General features: G+C 43.1%; 2 protein-coding genes across 2 annotated transcripts in view; one reads left to right on the forward strand and one right to left on the reverse strand.

Annotated features, from left to right (window-relative positions):
* The first annotated feature begins 5530 nt into the window (after positions 1 to 5530).
* On the forward strand, positions 5531 to 9229 carry LOC143006962 (CBY1-interacting BAR domain-containing protein 2-like). Its single transcript, XM_076158341.1, has 9 exons — positions 5531 to 5553; positions 6547 to 6781; positions 6853 to 6921; positions 7237 to 7338; positions 7731 to 7736; positions 7915 to 8019; positions 8110 to 8223; positions 8730 to 8936; positions 9059 to 9229. The coding sequence occupies exons 1-9, from the start codon at positions 5531 to 5533 to the stop codon at positions 9227 to 9229; spliced, it is 1032 nt and encodes a 343-aa protein (XP_076014456.1).
* A 1567-nt stretch (positions 9230 to 10796) lies between these two features.
* LOC143006997 (rho guanine nucleotide exchange factor 4-like) overlaps positions 10797 to 20340 on the reverse strand; it is a 42121-nt gene continuing 32577 nt past the window's right edge. Inside the window, exons 5-13 of the mRNA XM_076158376.1 lie at positions 16147 to 16326; positions 15835 to 16035; positions 15389 to 15568; positions 14981 to 15213; positions 13797 to 13926; positions 13143 to 13274; positions 12798 to 13041; positions 12112 to 12189; positions 10797 to 11819 (exon numbers count right to left, since the gene is read on the reverse strand). Coding sequence (XP_076014491.1) covers positions 11662 to 11819; positions 12112 to 12189; positions 12798 to 13041; positions 13143 to 13274; positions 13797 to 13926; positions 14981 to 15213; positions 15389 to 15568; positions 15835 to 16035; positions 16147 to 16326 — 1536 coding nt within the window. The 3' untranslated portion in view covers positions 10797 to 11661. The remainder of the gene's footprint in view (positions 11820 to 12111; positions 12190 to 12797; positions 13042 to 13142; positions 13275 to 13796; positions 13927 to 14980; positions 15214 to 15388; positions 15569 to 15834; positions 16036 to 16146; positions 16327 to 20340) is intronic.

Genomic DNA, 20340 nt, shown 5'->3' on the forward strand with positions numbered 1-20340 from the left:
GAGAGTTTTTGTTTAATTGGCTCTTTATGATAATAATGGAGGGGCCTTTCACTTTGTACTCATGAAGTTAGTGCAACAATAAAAAGATATATATGAAAAATCAAGGCTGTGTATCAATGTGTACCGGTGCTGTTTGTTGCCAATTGGCCAGGAGAGGGGGTCTGAATGGTGCGATGTGATTGGTGAGATGGTCAGGTCTCCATTGTAGAGTTACCGTGGTGACAGAGTGCATCAAAAGTGAGTAAATGATGATTATTAGGCTAGAGTCTGCAACCTTATGCAGCTATGACACAATAAGACAATGTATTACAAAAATATAAATTACAAAACTATAGATTAGTGTTTTCCACTTTTTTAGCTGTAAATTGAGTAGTTCGGCAGGTAATCAGGTGTTTTACATGGCAGTCTAGTGCCTGTCTAATTAGTCAAGTGCACGAATAGCGAATCTGCTCAGCAACCATCAATGGCTGCTGATCAGATTTCCAGGAAAAAAATGTTTTCTTTGTCTTCTCAGAGTCAATCTTAACTTGTCAAGATTCCAATTATGATAACAAAAAAAAGCTCCATGTCTGTCTGAAAGTTTTAGAAATGTTTCATAATTTTCCAAACATTTGCAGGCCTGGAAAACAAAGATTAGATGAATAACCTGCAGCTATTTCATGGTTTTTAGGATGGCTGGAGGCAGGAGCGTAAAGGTAGGAGATAATAATGAGAGTGTAATGTGAACTGTGTGCATTTCTCTGTTGATACATGACTTTAATACAGTCAAACAATTACAGACGTAGTTCCAGGTTATCATGACTCATCAGAGAGGCACATTATACTGTATGCTTGCAACAAGAGGAGCCAAGATCCTGTGTTTCCTTTCAGAAACACCTCCATTACCAGCTTGTTGACAGGTTGTTTAACAAAGTCCACAAAAATAATCTTTTTGCCTTCGGTCTGGTTCTCCAAACAATTACAAGACAATTACGCAGCCTTTAAGTACAACATTAAATAAAGAAAATGAAATACAGAAAAGACATTTCAAAATCTAGTGACAAAGTGCAGGAGTGTATTACTTTCCTTCTGCTGCTGTGATGAAAGAGTTCACGAAAGGTTTGTCATTAAAAGGTGCGCATAGAAGGCTGACATTTACAAGATGCTTAGTATTCACACACAGACAGGCAAATACACACAGCTCTGAGAAAGACTGATCCATTTTAGGCAGCAGGAACATGAATCTCTCTTTGTAAAAAAAAACAAATGACTCTGCAGGCAGCTGGTCACTTCAGATATTAACCACTAATCGAACAGAAGGATATTTAAAACTTAAACTGATGACAGATGGAGAGGGTGCTGTCGCTGAAATACTACATGTGTTATATGGTTTCTAGTGTTCTAGTATTAAAGTATTGTCTTTAGCATGGAACAGCACCGTCACATGTCATTGCATAAAAGCTAAACCATCAAAATGAAATTATACAGAATACACTGTGTTTACATACTGTATGCTTAGTAAGTTTTCAGGACTAACAGTGAAGGTTCCCTAATCACTTACACCTGTTTGTTGGCACTTCATTGCCACAAACAAATAAGATTTTTTTTGTGCAATGTACTAAAAACCTCATAAGTAAGAAGCAACAACCTCTTAACCTGAATATTGTAGATCAAATGTAAAAACAGTCGAACCATCGCTTATGTCAAACATCAAAAATGCAATGACAAAGATATTAGATATACAATTTTTATTTCTCCTCCTTGCGTATGTGCTCCTATATTGGTTCCATATCCAATCTCTGGCTGACCACTATGAGAGAACTCTCTGTGAGCCACTGTCATCATCGTTCAGTGCTGGTGCCTTGCAGCCCAGTCCCAGTAAAAATAAACATGGTGAGAGAGCCGGCAGTTCTCCTAGAAACGGGGCGAGAAATGGTTGAGCAGGTTTCCAAAATTCATTATTTGACTGTCGCACAAATAATATATTTTTGTGGTCCACATTTTCTGTTGAATGTGAGCATGTGTGTGGTTTTTAGAGGTGTGTTGTGTTCACAGCTATGGCAGACAACAGTGTAAACCATCAAGATACAAAGATTAAAAAAATCTGAGTTGAGCTTGAAGGCCTCAAATGGAAATGTATATTTTGTTTAAATGACTTACAGACACATTTTCATGTAAACACACACGTCTCTCTGTACCAATAACACGTAATTTCTTCTTAAAAGCATTTTACCAGCCAGTATCTGCCCGGCAGTCCCTGCTACTAAATGCATCCAGTTGAAGTAGATCCTCCTGCAGAGAAACTAGATTGAATTCAGCTGACAGCGTGAATTCAAAAACCCTGACACTGCTCCTCACATACCTGACTAAGCATAACTTCCATGTGTAAGAAAGTAATGAGCTGCTGTGGAGTTATTAAAATCTGGTTTGAGGTCTTACCGCAGGGGATCTGGGGCCAGTCTGAGTGCCGCCACAATGAACCAGATGACAGACAGAGCCATGACAAAACAATGAGATTCTGCATGCTGACAAATGGAAGGAGATACGTGTGAGGTTACAGGGAATACTGGGAGAAAAGGGAGGAAAAGGAGCTACAGTGTTACAATGCTAGAAAAGAACAACAGCTTATACTAGAACCTGTGGTGATACGGATATTTCTGCGATCACTAATAAATGGAGGGTAGAGCCAAGTCCGGTGGAGCACTAATGAAGACATGTCCAAGAAATCAGCGCTGTGGCATTACTTTGTCCTGACAGTGTGTGCATGGCTGGATCATAAATATTCATAATCAATGTGCTGAGCAGGACCAGTCAATCAAGGCTCTGCTTGCTTTAACTATATAAAGAGCCCTTATCACAGTTCCTTTGATTAGTAGATGTAACAGAGCATCGTATTCTTGAGAACCTGAAGTTTTGAAGATTTCATCGGCTAGATAAGTAGTAGAAAAAGTTTGTTTTAAAATATGCAGATTTCTACTTATGAAACTTACTGTCACTGCTCTGTAGCCTTTATGTAATGATGTGATTTTCTATTTGTGATATTTTCAAAATGGAATTAATCACGTGTTAGGATACTGCTGGATTAGTTGTAAGGGTTAGTATAGACCTACAGTGAACCTACAAGTATGTAGCAGTAGGAAATATTGAACACAGTACATAGTTGGAGGAGAAGAGTCCAGTGGACAGAGAGAAGACTGGCACTGTTTTCCTCAAAGCATTTCAGTGATTATGAAACACTTTTCTATTGTGCTTAACACTGTAAATTATTTATTTCACACAGCAGACACACGTTGAGGGGAAATACTCCACTCTCGTTGTTTAGGGGCCAGTTCAGGGGTCACAAACTCATTTAGCTTCTTTCTTTTCTTCTTTAAAAGTATATTTTTGAGGTACTACTAGTTTAGAGATGCAGCATTATTGTGGAAAGGGAAAATTGCATTGAAACTGCAACCCAGCCTGACACACACACACACACACACACACACACACGCGCGCGCCTGAGGTCTGATGACACAGAAGACGCCATGGTAACACAATGAGTGGAGATGGGGACGGAGAGTGTGGGTTGGACACCGAGCTGCACACAGATGCTGAGAGCTTGCAGGACAGGTGGAAGGACAGATGGAGAAGCGTGGGGGGCTGAATGGATATCTCACACACACACACACACACACACACACACACACACACATCTACCTTTCTCCATCCACCCCTGTATATGAAAGGCAGGATGAAGGCCACAGCAGCTAGAATTACTGCCAGAACCATCCTGGATCGATGGAGCTGAATAGAGGCAAACAGACAAGGTCTCAGCAGGAGAGAAGAAGACGCTGGAAGCTTTCATACATGCAGACTGATTAACTTCTGTGCAATATCAGAGGTAAGACATGTGGAATATTCCTCCAATGCTGCTGCTGAGGGACTGTAGAAGCCTTATACCTTAAAACACTCAGATTCAAGCTCAACAACAGGACATTTCAGCTCATTGTCATTGCTTTTCTGTGTGGGATATTTCCTGCAGTGTGACTCATGCAGGGATTCTCACTGACGCTGTGCCTAGACAGATTTAAATTCACCTGATCCCAAGTGTGAACCTGCAAAGTCACATCAGCCTCGTTTTTTTTCCGTCGATTCAACGTTCAAGTGAAACCCAACAAACACCCAGCAAGCACCAGCTGATCGATGAGGAACTCTTATAAACAACTAAATATGGAAGTGAATAACTGTATGAGCAGCAGGTGACTGTTTTGTTTTGATGTTAGGTGTATTTTTAGTTGAAGCAGATGTAAGTACAACAAATGAAAACAGTGTTAACGCAGCTCAATAATTAAGAAAATTGTAAAGTCTACTCGACTTGACTTGAAGTTCAGAGTTACAGGTCAATGTCGTAAAAATGTAACATTAGAACAAAGTCCTGTTAAAGTCATAAACCACGTAATAACCATGTAAATGAAACATGTGGACATGGACAGCAGGGCAGCTGAGTTCAGACATCACACTAGTCCCGCCATCCTCTGTGACCAAAGATAGAAAGAAGCTCTGGGGATCAGACTGTGGACGGTAGCCAGATGGATCATGGAGGCAGGATTTGGTGTTGCCTCAGACTGCTGAGCTAAACGGAGGAGGAACAATGAATCACACCAGATACAATGAGCTCTTACAGCCATTTTAACCTCTGAAGCAGGGCCCCAGTAGTGTAGTATGGCCCTATCCACACAGTAAACAACATCAGCACAGGAGGAAATTGCTCCATGTGTAAAGTGGCAATTGCCAGGGTTTTTCACCCAAGACCTCTGAGAATATATCAGGCAGAAACACCTGCAGAAGCTCCACAAGGCCCTGAAAGACTTCATTATCCAAGTCAAGGAAAATGTTCTTGGCCTAGCTTTAATAAATGTACTGTCTGAGGTCAGAACTCACTTGTCCTCTGCTTTTATTTACTGACTGAATTTTGTGAATTACATTTATCACTTAAACTCAACCACCAGCAAAACTGCTGATTTCAAATTCACAAACACAATAAGTTATATAGAATAGGAAATAAATAAAATGAATAAAATGAATAAAATGAATAAAATGAATAAAATAAAATAAAATAAAAGAAAATAAAAGAAAATAAAATAAAATATACATGATGAAACCGGGTATTTTTAAAGTGCGTTTTCTGCCCCTCTGCTGCCCCCACGTGTCCAGTAGTATCAACTACATCTCCACCATCAGCTACTTCGCTCCACTCTCCCCTCCCCCACTCCGTGCAACGAAGGCTCCACCTAAAGCAGCTTGGGACAACAAACGGTTTCCTCCTCTTTCAACACAAAATCATGATGACAATAATAATATAAGTACCAATGTTCAGATTGTTCCTGTTTGTGTTTGCGAGAGGAGAGTTTGATCCATATCGCCCTCTACAGGCTGACAGAGTGTACTTCTTATGGGGAGGGCTCGGTTTGGAGCCCGTGTCAAGCGTTGCCATGGCAATAGTCTCTCGGTTACACGGTTCAGGCAAGAGGCGGAAGAGCAGAGGATCCGTGCGAAAATCAACAGAAGAATCATGAACAGTCTGCTCATGTCCAGGTGCGGCACCTTTCATTTATTACAATAAAACCACACAACATGCCTGCGGTCAAACCGGCCGGAACTACATGCATGTCAAAACAAAAATGCGCACTTCCTCTCAACTTTACGGTTATTGCATCGAGTCGCGTTTAAACGAGGCTGTGGAGCGATAAAGCGCACTGTGTTGCACTCTAAGGCACTTTAAGAGCCTTAGAAACAGATAATATGTTTTTATGTTTGATTATTAATCCATCATATGGTTCTAAATAAATTAGTGTATGTACTAGGATGCTGTTATTGAGCAGCTAGCAGCTAGAAGAAGAAGAAGAAGAATAACTAACTTCTAGCTAAATAGAGCTGCACTTAGAGATAAAAAAATAATAATAATCTATACATTCTTTCAATAATAGAGACTGTGTAAGTCTCCCGGTTGCTCGGTTTTGTAAGGCAGTAAAATGAATGTTGAGGAGAAATGAAAAGGGTAGAAGGTTGAGGTGTCCTTCAGCTCTGCCACTGTGATTAAAGGTCATTTGTTTACAACTTGGTTTGGAATTTGTATAAATTGGAGTGAGTGAAACCTCCATTTGACAGTCTAATTCCAAACTTGTCACACAAGTGGGCACAAATCAAAAGAATAATGTGAATCATTAACATGTAGACCTTCAGCTGTAGTGCTTGTTGGTTATTTGTGTTTACTGGCACTCTCAGTCTTAGGAGCAACATTGATTTTCCAGGAAATAAATCCCTAGCTTCCCATCTCAGGTTGTGGCTTCCCTCGTCATGATTACGATTACTGTTGCTCCACATTTACCACATGAACCGGTGGCATCAGTCGATCATAGCTGTGAGTGATGTGTGTGCTGGCCTCTCATAGACCAGCTTAAACAGAGACCACTGGCCCCTCTGGGCTGGAGGTGCTTGTTGGAAACCCTGGGCTCTGACTCCAGCACTACACAGAAAAAGACGGATGTATAGTCGTGTTCTTTGTTGTTTCCTGTCACGTGTCCTCAGGGATGTCCAGGTGAAGAGCATGGAGCAGACAGTGGATCACGCTGAGAAGTACCTTGGCCCTATGTGCTCCTTGCTGGCGTCCTACACCAGGAAGACGGCCAAGCTGAGAGACAAAGCAGACTTGTTGGTGGCTCAGATCATGGACTTCTCCAGAACTGAGGACGCTGAGCTCCAGGTTGGCTTGAAAAACCTGGCTGAAGACCTCGCCATGGCTCAGGACTACCGGCAGGCTCAGGTCAGGAGATCAGTGCTTCTCTTTATCCAGCATTCAGTGGCTATTGAGATGAACATCTTTGTCCCTCACAGGTGGAGAGACTGGAGACCAGAGTGGTTGCTCCTCTAAAAGCTTATGGAGACATCATCAAAAGTAAAAGGGTGAGTAGTGGAACAAATTCTCTGTGTGATTTCATATGAAGTGCTGTTTGCCTAGGTAATAAGTTGATTAGTCAATTTATTTAAATGCTAAGTTTTGATTGGATCTCTCACAAATTTTAGTGGCATTGAGCCTCTTCCTCAAGCTCTCTCTCGCTCTTTCTCTTGCACACACACACACACACACACCACTCCCGTCTAGGGGTGCCTGGATGCAGTTTAAATGCAGAGAGCAGAGAATTTAGCTTTGAATGAAAGAGCTTTAGTTATTGCAACACTTACTGAGCATATTTACAATCAGTGTCTTTCATTTTCCAGGCAGATCTGAAGACGTTCAGCACTGACCGGAACAGAGAGATTAAGGAACTACAGAAACTGGAGAAGATCCGCTTGAGGAACCCAGCAGATCGTCAGAGCATTGTATCCTTCTCATGTACGTGCACGCTGCAGTCTGACAACCCAGGACTCTTCACTTTTTCCAATGAATTCCAAACCTTTTTTCATGGTATAAAAGTAAGTAAAGCAGCATTTACATGAGGATATGTGTGGAATACAACTAGAACAATCACAAACTAAGATCTACATACACTCAGATCAGTTTTCAAATTCTTGCCAGAATGTGTATTTTACCATTACTACATTTGTCTACATTGTGATGAAGCCTCAAGCAAGTCACTGCTAGTTAGCTCCTGGACTTAGAAGAAAGGGTTAAAATGATTGTCACTCACACTCAGTCACATGATCAAAATAGTTCTGATGAAAATGTTCACAACTAGATGAACTACAAACCTTTTCTTGACACGACCTCTCAGTCTCAGGTAAACTGAACTCTCTGATGATGTCTGTATGAAAATCATCACAGCACTCCTTCATCCAGAGTGTGAGGTAAAAAAAAAAGACTAAATGTAAATATAAAGCCGCGTGCACCCAGCTGCCTGTGTGTGTGTGTGTGTGTGTGTGTGTGTGTGTGTGTGTGCGCGCGTGTGTGTGTGACAGGCAGAGGTGAATGCTCAGAAGGCTTCTAACAATGCCAATCGCAGCACCAGACAACTGGAGGAGACGATCATCGACTTCCAAAGACAGAAATTGCAGGATGTTAAAGTAAGTCACACACACACACACACACACACAAGCATATACATAACCATGTGGAGTATCAGTCACACTGACGGCCTCGTTGTTTCCTTGCAGAGGATTTTCACAGATTTCATTCGAGTGGAGATGATTTTTCACGCCAAAGCGCTGGAGGTGTTTACACACACCTTCCAGAACATGGAGGCGGTGGACATAGAGAAGGACCTCGAGGTACAAGTACAACAACAATCTCTGCCTGTCCCAGAGTAATGTATTGATTGAACAACAAGTCCTTCAAATATTTGGCCAACAAACTGAAAAGTGCAGAACCCTCAGGTCCAACAGGTCATCTGAAGACGAGCTGATTTAAACACACATATACATGTTTGCTCTTCTTCTGAGACTTCTGTCACTGATTTTTATCTTTTGTCCCTTTGGCTCTTAAGGGTCACACCCTGGATTTAGCTTTGTACGGTGGTTTCAGCCTTAATAACTTAGAGAATGAGGATATCAATTCAGCTTGTGGCAGCAGGGCGGCACCAGAGTCACTTCAAGTTACAGTGTTAAGAGTGCAGTGTTAAGTATGGGTAGTGTTACCATAGAATTTGATCTTAGTCTCGTACCTTTCGTGGCTTCTGCTTTGAGCATTGTAAATGTATGTTTTCCTGCAGAATCGTCATTGGAAGCAAAGCTCTTTGTGAGGACGTGTCTCTCACCCTCTCTTCCTGTCTCCGCAGCAGTTCAGTGGGCGGATTAGGATGTCAGACTCTCTGCCTGGACTTCTGGACTCTCCTCTCAGCAGCCACTCTGCCTCCCTCGTGAGCCACCATACCAGCCCCACTCTCACCTCCCCCAGGGCTCAAACCCTCAGGTCAACTCTGGCCTCCACCACAAATCACAATCACAGAATCCAGGGCAGGCATTACCCACAAACAGCCAGCAGGGTGAGCTCCCATGTTTGCTTGAAAGGAGGATATCTTAAAAATGTTGAATAAGTAAAGAGGGACTTAGGGTTAGGTATTACTGCTTGAGGCCATGAACTCACCTCTTACCTTTTCATTTGCAGTCCCGTAGCATTCTGCAACGCCAGAAAGAAGTAGAGGAGGAGGAGGAAGCAGAGGAGGAGGAGGAGGAGGAGGAAGAGGAGATGTATGAATCAGAGAGGGAAGAAGCCTCACATAACAACAGGCGGTCTTACGCTTCTCAGTATGTTCAGATGCGGAGATGGCAAAAGTAACTTTTATCTGGAGACTCCAGATAAACTTATCCATTACTAATCCATGATGTTTCTGTGATGCAGTTCCCTCCCTGATGACTGAACAGGAAGATAAAACATGTTTGATATTATACACTAATTATTAATTGACTAGAAACTAAACGAAATAGAAAATTGTTGCAATGAAATAAATGTGGACAAATCTAATATATTTTGTTGTCTCATGTTTGAACTAATCGAAGGCTCCACTTCCGGCTTGCATTAAACTGCGACCTCTCCAGATGCATGCAGATACAGAGATCACCTGTTAATGCAAGGTGCACTGTAGATGCTTGCAGAATAAAGTGTGACAGGAACACTTTCCCATCTGCCCGACCAGAAATGAACAGATATGGACTGGAGAAGGAAAGATGAGACCTTGTTTGAGGCAGCATCCAGAAAAGGAGCCAGCATGTTGACACAATGTGTTCATGCAGGTTCCACCGTCACGTCACTATCCAGATATCGTGTACTGAGATCTTAGTTTAAAGAAAGGTTGAACACTTACACTCCCCCCCCCCCCCCCATCCCCCAACTGATGGCCACATTTGTCAGCTTGGGAATGTTTAATATTCCATAACCTCATAGGCTAAAACACTTGAACATAAAGGTGTAGGAGTACATTTCACTGAATGCACTTACAGATGGATACCACAGGGCTGCATGGATCTGAAATGAGATGGCTGGAGGGCAAATACAGAGCAGGAAAACTGGAGATCATATCCACACGGAGATAAAATAACATCTGCGTTTGATGTGTTCAGCTGTTAAATATAGCGCGGGGGGATCTTCAGAGATAAAAAAATATTCTTCACAGTACTTTTTTCATCACATCCATGCATGTCACTGTAAGTCAGCATGACACACTTCAAATGGCACTTCTACAAGAAACGCTGTTTACTTTTTGTTGACATTGTAAGCGTGTCGTTGAGGATCAGACTCGAGGAACGTGACAGCGACAGCGTGTGGCTCGTTGCGGTTTGTCTGGACATGAAAAGAACCTTAACAAAGCTGCACATCTGTGAGGAACTCAATCTTTGGGCAGTATTTCATGACTTTTATCAAGTGTTTGCACAACACCACAAATGCACGAAACACTGAACCCAATCCATGTGGATGATATCACAAAACATTTGAAGTTGAAGTGAAATAATGCTGAAATTATAGATTTGCCCAGAAAATTTGCACAGCCCCCCCATCCCTCCCTCTCCACACACACACTATTATGGGTCTGTCACAATACCGAGTGAGCTGCATACATAGTCAGCATTTGAAGTGATCCTGTACGTGAGGATGTCCCGGTGCTGTCTGCTTAGATGCCTTCTTTTGACCGAATTGTAAGTCATTGGGCTATGATGTTAGAGCCTCTGGTGAAGGATTTCAATTCACAATGGTGGAAGCAGGCAAGAGTGGAGTTATTTCAACTACTGCAGGGATTTTGGATTAATTTTGTCATAAATAGTTACACGAAATTGTGATGAATTTGTAAAAGAGCTGTATAAACGCTCATTTAGACATTTAAGACTTTAATGTTATGTGTTATACTTAAAAATTGCCTCGTTCCTGTTTGGCTTGTATGCAAAAGCACTTTGTAAACTATAGGTTAGTTATTATTATTATCAATTATTGTGTAAAACTTCCCACTTAAACTGAGGGAAACATCATTGGTTCCTTCTTTATAAAATGTTATTTAAGATTATTAAGATGTGACCAGTGTTGTCAAAGACACCAAATATAGGATGATGCATTCCAGGGAAATCTGTATAACATATCTCCGATAAACAGACTTGTAAGGGAAATTTAAAACGGCATAGCTTATAACAGTAAAAGTAATGGATTTGGGGATTTTAAAATATGTGTTCTAGATTCACAAAGTCTTAAAAACTGACTATGCAGGCAGCTCACTCGGCATTCCGACCGACTTTTTTCCCTTTTCTTCATAAGCAGACACATAACAAATATAAAAAAAATCTGGCACTGTGAACAATTGGCATCTGTCAAATCATAAAACAACAGAACAGTGGAACTAAACGAGAGGCCACGTCTTTCACAGAGGCAGCTCAGTCTGAGTCCCACGCTCGCTCGCAGCAGTACAGTAGTAGTATTAGTACCAATCGGTGCTGGATTGAAGGTGTACTAGTTTAAGGTAAGCAACAGTCCTCCCTCATCCGCAAGACACCATTTCAGTCTGATTGTTAACCAACCTTTAAAGTGCTTTCAAAAAAGAATATCCTCATCATAATCATCTCCATCTTTACAATTATCAGTGCCTCAGTTAGGGCAACATTACGAGTGGGAAAGAAAAGAGAGGAAGAATGAAAGGGGTCTTTTCAGGCACGAGCACGCGGCCCTCTTCTTTCCTCACTCCCCTCCTCCTCTGTTCTTTCTTTTCCATCGCTCCTCCCTCCGCCCTTTCACTTCTTGAATGGCGTCAGTCTGCCGATGTTGTGCCAGAAGGTGGAAGTTTTGCGCTTGGGCTCGGCCAGCATGAAGACCTGTTGCTGGGGCAACGCTGTGGGCAGGGTGGGGTGCTTCTGTCGCAGCAGGAAGTCGTAGTAAGGTCTGGTCACAGCTGTGGACAGAGACAAACGGAGCTGATGTGAGAGGAGGGAACTGGAACTAATGGATACAAAAGCAGAGAACTTCAGGGTTGAGGACAAAGTGGCAAAGAGGGACACGACCCTTTGAGTTCAACCATGCCACCGCTGTGACTGCAACATGTTGTTACACCGAGCTCAATCCGTCATACAAAACATTATCTTTTGGAGAATCTGGTCTTTCAATCTAGTGTGTTTGAAATTATTGCTAATATATATTTTGTATCTTGTGTGTGTGTGTTTGTGTGTGAGCTTGTGTGTGTGTACCTTTGGGTTTCCCAGCAGGATGGCTTTTACATGCATTCAGCATGGCCTGTTTCTTCTGCACCTCAGTGAGAGAGAAACCTGAGGAGACAACGCGACACAATCAGTCTGCTGTTCTTCCTTCAGACTTTTAGACGTCCTCATGGGTTCACTCATTCCCTGTTGGTTGTCATGTAATATTGCCTCAGGTCTCTGGTCGGTGAATGTTATCTTATCCCTGAGTCTCTATCAGCTCTGCTCGCATGATGCATCGTTATCATGCGAGCTATTTGAGGTGATAGTGAACTGAAGTGCAGGAAGAATGGAGGCATTCTTTTCCCACACGGGGAACAAGATGAAAGGATGTTGGAATCGATTCATCCCAGGATGCTTTTGGCTCATTTTTCTTTTTTGGGTCTATTTGAGATCAGATCCAAACAGTTTGGAGGTAGGGTTTGATCAAGGTTAAATCCTGAGTTTTGTAACTCATATTGATCAGAATAAAACTGTGATAATTAGACTAATATTTAATCATCATCATCCTGTCTGTCAAATTAACCATTTAATCAAAATGTCATTGAGCCCTGAGTGCTAAATTCTTAACGCCCCTAAGATCCAGACCTCCTGGGTACAAAAGGATGGATCCATGGAGCGAGCACAGTGTGTAGTGTGTGCCTGTGCCTGTGTGGTGTCCTCATATCATATCTGACCTGTCTCGCGGTCATGTTGGACCTGTCTCCTCTCGTCAGTAAAGGCTCTGAGCCAGCGTTGCTTCTGCTCGGGCTTCTTGGCGCACAGCAGATGGACCTCATCCCCATCCAGTGATCGCAGCTTCAGGGCGTTCTTCACACTGATGTTGAAGTCCTTCTCCTTGCCGTCCTCCACGTCCATGACCTCGATGTGGTCCATGTCCATCCGTCCCTTGTAGTATAACATGTCACGACGGAGGAGGTCCTGAAGCGGTGAGGATGGGACAATTAACAACAACACAACAACACAACAACACCCCAGCACTCAATCATCAATCGATCTGTAAATTGTTTTTAGCGCTTTACCTTTTTGCAGAAAACCATCTGATGGTCGAAGAGGAAAAACATTCGCTGCTGACTTTTGCCTTGAGGCTGTGACAGTTTGGTCAACTCCCCAGAGAAGATGAGATCAGAGCTCCTGCTGAGAATGTCTTCACCCTGTGCACACACAGTTGTACCAATCAGTGTGAAACCAGGCTAGGCTCTGATCTGATGTTTTTGTCCTTCATGTTCACATTCATGTTAGTATGGAACCTGCATCTGACACCAGTGTGATACAGCTGCGTACTTAAAGGTCAAGCACACACACATGCACAACAACAACAATAAAAAACGTTCCCCTCATCTTTCGTGAAGCTGCTGGGTTCCAAGCAGCCTAGGATGGAAGCATCTCCATATAAAAGTAGCAAATTTTACAATCCTCCTCATTTCTCCACTGATTGCTTGCAGTTATTTTTACCCAGCAGTGAGGTGCACACTCTGATTGATGGCAACAATGATATGTAAATCAGATCAAAGACCACATACTGCATGAAGGTGACCCAAATCTGCTGGGAAGAAAATCTGAAGAAACTTTCCCTGTTCAGTTTCCTTGTTATCAGTGAACATGGAGGCACAGACATCAGATCTGGGACACTTCAGCCTGTGAATGTAGTAGCTTGAGATGAGATGGCTCCTTACCTCCCAGTCCTCTATGGAGCTCTGCCACTGGGCGATCTTATCAATGTTCTCCAGGCGGCGTTTCCTCTCATTGATGAGCCTGGCTACGTTCTTCATGGCGTTTAAGGCAGCCTCCACGTCTTTGTAGTCCCTGAATATCAAACAGTTGCATTAAGTTTGTGTGAAATTGATTGACACCAACGAAAGAAAGACACCAAGGTGGCAAGCAAGGTGCAGTAGGCCCTTCCAGATGGTTGTGGATCAGGAGAGGACCCGTGGGTGAGGTAGTGCCACCTGAACACGACATCCCAGGCTAGGTCACCCTGCACAAGAACGTCCTATCAGCCTCACCAAACATGGCTGATGATCGATCCAGGTGCATGGTGACATGGATGTTTATCTCTTAACCGCTAGATGACTTGTGTATATTTCTGTCACTCCTCATATTAAATATATTCATGACATACATACACACATTATGATTCCATAATGTGTTCAGTAATAATGGGGTGAAATTGTCCTAAATGATGATGAAAACAGAAAGATTAAGAAAAATAATAAAACCACATTCTGTATCCAAATGTCATACCAAGACTGACAGGAGTGAGACATGATAATGAACACACAGGATGAACAAACTAACACTGCACAGCAACAGCACAAGCTCTTTCATTTGCAGGGTCTGCGCTGAACAAACATGGATTTCAATATGCGGCCTCCATAACTGTCAGATAAACAAGAATAATAATAATAATACTAATAATAAGCACTGTAGTTTTCAATGTGTCCTGATTTTCCAGTGTAGATTGGATTTTCCTTTGACCAGCCCTGAGGTTACAGTCAGAGGGCCAATGGGCTCCCTTATGTTTCTGTGCTGTGATAGGCTAGTAAACGTGTCTGGAAAACAGGGATGGTAGCCAACCGGGTTGTTTCTTTCATGCCAGTGTTGCTGCCCTGGAGGCAGACTGACTGAATTAACTGAGCACTTTTGTTTGAACCCAAACAACGGAATACAGTTGGTACCGAATCATTGACTACCTGACAAAAGCTTTGACAGAAGAAAAAAATCAGATATCAATGTTTGATAAGTGGAAGATGTCAGGAGGCCACATTGTGAATGATAATTTATCAAAATATAAGTAACATATTTTTACAAGATGGTCAATACAGGCTTCCACGACAGCATGAAAGCAGCTCCGCCTCACCTGTGCTGTGGGTTGGTGTATTTGAGCAGCTCAGCCAGTTGCAGTGGGTACTTGCAGATCTTCTGCACCGGCGTCAACAGGAAGCCGTCTAAGGAGATGTCGATCATCTTCTGGAGAAGTCGGCAAGCCTCAAAGAAGAACACGTACTTGTTGACCTTCATGAGCTTGGAGAGCTGGACGCAGGCGTTGGGATGGTTGTTGCAGTACTCCGAGTAAATCTGGAAATCTGTTTGCTGTGGTAAGAGGTTAGAAGCATGAGAACAGATTGTATAGACTGATGGTTTGAGGCTTAATAATATTTTAGAAGAGAGACTATAATATGTCACAAAGTCCCTCATGTAGTTTCAAACTGACAACCAAACGTTGGAATTAGACTTCTCATGCACCGTCTTTTCTGTTTCGGCTTACATGTTCCAGGAAGCAGCAGCCAATCTCGCTGAGATGTGGCTGCTCCTTGTTGAACTTCTTCTCCAAGCCTTTGAGGAACTTCCTCTGGAACCGGTAGATGTCCTCGATGTTGCCGAAGATGGTCCGGAGCTGCTCCTCGGTGAACATGTCTGTCCTCTTGCGACACTGTTTGATGTAACCCTGAAGGAAGAAGAGAGAGAGGAGAATCAGCTTAGTGTGGTCATGATGAAGGATGACGTGTTCTTCCTCTGAATGACCGTCATATAGACCATAATAGTATGAAGGCATAGCGATAAGCAGGTATGGAGAATGGATGGATGGATGCAGATCAATGTGTTTATCAAAGCAGTGAGTTATGTTTGTGTTGCAAGTGAGTAGCTCATGCTTAACAGTGTGTTTATGTGTGTCTATAGTGAGTTTATGCTGAGGAGCTTTGATTGTCAGACCTCACAGATGTCTTTCAGGTGCTTGATGTAATCTCTCTCTGTGCTCATAATCTCGTTGATGACGTTGGTCCTCATCTGCTCTTTGCAGGGTAAACCTGGACCCAGCAGCAGCCCCAGGCCCGCTCGCTCCTCCTCCCCAGCCTGTGCCTCCTCCAGCTGGGCCAGGTACTCCTCCATTGGCTCATCCTGGTTCACACGCAACTGAGGCGCCACCCAAGACACAGGAGACAGTTTCAAACCTCATATGTGCTGCAGTCATTAATCACATGGTAATCAAGATGTTTCAGTCTGTAGAAGCAGTTAGTTCCTCACCCGTACAAAGCTGGCAGGGAACCAGCCCTCGCTGTCCATGATGCGACCCCACCACCACTCTTTATTGGTGGCATCCACTACTTCGATGACGTCACCAGCCTTAAAGCCCAGCTCCTGGTCATCCATGGTAACGTGGTCCCAGAGGGCCTCTGCGTAAACCACGCTGCCATCGCTGATCAGCTGTACAGAACACACCACAAGAGGGAGACATTCAGATCTTACTCTCTTTACAGTAACCCTTATGATGACGTCGTTTCCCCAAGACTTAGAAACTGAATTTGATGTCAAACTTAAGTCCGAATATTCTTATCACACCTTGATCACCTTCCATGCTAGCGTAACACCTCGTGTCTGCATCTGCACCATGATTACAGATAGATCATTTTTGTTGTACACACTTAGGAGCTGACAAACAGCGTGAGAGAGAGAAAGCAAGCGAGAGAGAGATATGTGAGGATAAGAAGGACTAGATGGAGAGGAGGAAAGGGCGAAAAGGCAGAGGAGGAGCCGGAGTGGGAGACGGTGTTATTGATGGAGACACTGCAGTGGTCATATTTCACACTGACTCGCACGCAGAGGCAAAAACACTGCGTTAACATGGCCCCAGGGCCCTGCGGAGGCCCTCCGTTACACAGCTGACTCCTGCAGGAGAAGCACACCAGCCTGTCTGTCTCTCTGCCTGTCTGCAGGTACAAACACCAGGTCAGCTCCGTCTGTTTTTTATCATCTAAACGTTCTCTGTAATCTGGGTCTCGCTGCCATCGATCCATCATGGCGATGAGAGAAACAGACGATGTGGCTGTTGCTAAGCAATACACCCACACCATTTTGCCTCTCGGCTGCCCTCCTCTTCCAGATTCAACCGTCCCCACATGAGACCGCAATTCACTTTGGAAATGTTACCGTAGTACATAAGGACACCCTGGAAAGTAAACCATGTAGACGGCCATCATGACATCAGTCCATCACTTTGGCAACAGCACTGCCTCATCAATAATCCTTTCATGCAACAGTGACATAATGGCATCATATGTGCAGTACTATGCTGTAGTGTTTTTAACATGTGCAACAATGCAATCATTCTTTTTTCTGCCTACTACTGTGGCTATTACTATTATTACTTGTTTGATATTATATAATATTGTTTTGTTTGCCGGGTACTCCCCTTTATCATCAGCTGCAGCCATTTCTCCCTCTGGGGACTAATAAAGGATTATTTTGTTCTATCTTATTATTACGAATTACAACTAAGTCAGTAGAACGCATATACATACATAAACATACATATGTGAACATTCTAATTATAATAATGGCTGACAGCTCAAGGAATACAAAAGGTTTTAGTTTCATCTCTCAAACAGAACTCCTCCTTCCTCATTGGTCTTTTGGACACTTAGATCTGAACTATCACAGTGATATAGACGGCTGCGTTATAGAGGAGATAAGCAGACACAAAGCCTTCTCCTTTGCTTCTACAGACAGAGAGAGGCGACTTAAGAACGCTTGCAATTGATAATGATCTTAAAGATTGTCTGATCAGGTGAATCACAGCGCTACGACAAGCAAGAAAGAACTCTACACGCAGAATTGTCCGCCTGCGTCTCACAACTCTGGAGTTTCATCAGCATTTGATCTCAAAGTCTGTAGGAGCCTGTAGCGACGCATTCCAATGGATACACTATATGTATGTAATGGCGTGTAGTAAATTATGCATGAAAGAAATGTAGATATCCAGTCATACACACACACACACACTGTGTACAGTTGGAGCATAGCACATTGGTGTGACACACTGTGAGCTTCGTGGTTGTATTTTGAGACGGCGCTTATTTGAAAATGTTTATTGGACTTAACTCTGGAAGTTAGTTGTTTGGAAACACAGGTGTTATTTGTCAAGCAAGTAATTTCCCTCTATCATGCTCATCAACAGCTTCAGAAAAGGCAAAGAACAAAGACAACATGTACTGTATAGCTGCATAAACACAGGATGGGTCAGTTGAAGCTTTAATTCGGAGCAATTGCCTCAATACTGTTAAATCCACATTTGGGATCTGGGATTAAAGATCCCAACGCGTCGAGAGTGGAACCTGCACACACACTCTCAGAGTGATGACGGCTCATTAACGCAGGGAACCCAGATGAGGAACGCCCACAGGAAAAGGGAATGATGCTTCTTGATGCTGTTCACATTTGGTATGATAGATAAATATTAGATTAACATTTATTATCAGTTGACAAACACCAAATACAGATTCATCATTTAGAAATGTATTTTAAGTTAGATACAGGAACTTAGTGCAACTCAACTGGGAAATAAGCTTAAATCAAACACAGACAGGAAGAAAAGGCTCATTTCTTTAAACTGTGACCTCTTTGATTTGCATGTTGTGTTTAAAAGCATCTTGTAATCTGAATTCTGCAGCATTGTGATTGGATCTCAGTCGTGTGTGTAGGTTTTGCATGGGCTGTCACTTTCCATGTTCCCGATGCCAGATTGACACACTTAGGAGCAAAGTCACAACTCCTGATACAGAATAACTTTATTAACAAAAGCGTGCAGGCAAAGAAAAGGTCGATGTTTGTAACTGGTGGCTGGATCTCATCTCTTGAATGTGTCCCAGGTGTGCTGATCATATCGACACCTGGAGAGCTTGGACAGAGATCTGATGACGATGCCAGTCAGTGTTTGGTCTGGCAGCTCAGGTAGCATTTACAATCACAATGCTTTTGGTTGGACGTGTGCACCCCCTTACACACTGCAGTAACATGCATCTTTGCCATCACACTTTAATGTGAGGTCGTAAATCAGGCATCCGTGTTGAGTTTAGTGGGGTGAAGGTGAACTCGGCTCAGTTCTCTGGTCTGTTTTTCTGCACTGCAGCCTGGAATGAGTCGACTCAGGTTGGCTTGATGTACTGTATGTAACCTCAGCAGAATAATGGAACCATTAAGCAAAAACACCAAATGTTAAAGTGCAGGTCCTCTACACCAGCTGCTACTGAGGTTCACAACCAAGCTGACATCGTCTGATGACTAAATTAATTAAGAAGTAATCATGTCTGACTAGCACAGAAATTGTGTCCCATCACAGTCGCTTGAGTACTTTGTGGATGTGGAGGACTTACAAAGCTAGCAGCAACACTGATCACCTTAAGTGCTTCTTCAGATTTCACTCAACAGGGTGAACAAAGATGTGACATCAGCTTTATATACTTTCCTGCACTCTTTTGCCAGTTGAATTCCAAATTGTTTCCATCATTTTCCCAAAGTGTAATAAGTAACCTTTACAGCTACTATGTTTAAACTAAAAGTGTTGTAGTTATGGCCAGAGAGCATCCTTTTATCATTCTCAGCAGATCACCATGTTATTGTCACCAAACTTGAGTGCTGAATCTCGAGGATGAACCGAAGCTTCACACACACACAGAGTGGTGTGGCGGCCATCTTAGTTCCACACTTATTGAGGGACTTTTTATACCTTGATTGACTTAGAACTGATTTTTCAAAGAAGATAAACCAGCCCAGGACCAGGTCTCTGTTGAGAATGAGGTCTCATAAATAAAGGTTAAATAAATCAAATCAAATCAGTAATGCTGGTTGAGGAAAAGTAGCTGTTTTTAGTTGTTTTCCAGTGAAATCTGACAGACGGCTCTAGCGTGTGTTTACAGACCCTTCACAACCTGTGTCCATGTCCACACACATGTCCACACTAACATTCTGCTACACAATCATGTTCCCTCTCTCTCCTCTTGGTTGTACCTGTGTTTGTGTTCTGGCATCTTGGACTCCCATCAGATCCTCTTCCTCTTCCTCTGCTCCGCCTCTGTCTGTGTGTCAGTCTGTCTGCCCTGCTCCTCCTTCTACAGGCCAGTGTCTCTCTCTCTCTCTCCCTCTCCCTCTCCCTCTCCCTCCCTCTCTCTGTATGTGTGTTGCTCTACTGGAAGGCCAGCAGGAACATGAGCACAACATTGATGATGATGAGCAGCATCATAATGAGGAAGACCACCACTTTCTGTGTTTCTGGGGGGAGGTTGCAGCGTAGCAGGGTGCTCAAAAATCCCATTCGATTCCTGTTCCACCTCCCCGAGCCGCTGCCGCGAGCCATCAGTCCCGTCGCCTCCTCCTCTTCCTCCTCCTCAGCACCGCCGCCCCTCCCCCGCCGCCTTTCCCTCAACGTCGAGCCTCCACACCACA

Source organism: Genypterus blacodes, unplaced genomic scaffold (genome assembly GCF_046128005.1).
Source record: "Genypterus blacodes isolate CSIRO-AG114 ecotype Tasmania unplaced genomic scaffold, CSIRO-AGI_Gbla_v1 ptg000076l_1, whole genome shotgun sequence".
Taxonomy (NCBI): domain Eukaryota; kingdom Metazoa; phylum Chordata; class Actinopteri; order Ophidiiformes; family Ophidiidae; genus Genypterus; species Genypterus blacodes.

Excerpts from the sequence above, each read along its gene's own strand:
- LOC143006962 (XM_076158341.1), top strand. The coding sequence starts at position 5,531 with ATGAACAGTCTGCTCATGTCCAG. Across the intron at positions 5,554-6,546 it reads AACAGTCTGCTCATGTCCAG|GGATGTCCAGGTGAAGAGCA; the intron begins GTGCGGCACCTT and ends ACGTGTCCTCAG. Across the intron at positions 6,782-6,852 it reads AGGACTACCGGCAGGCTCAG|GTGGAGAGACTGGAGACCAG; the intron begins GTCAGGAGATCA and ends TGTCCCTCACAG.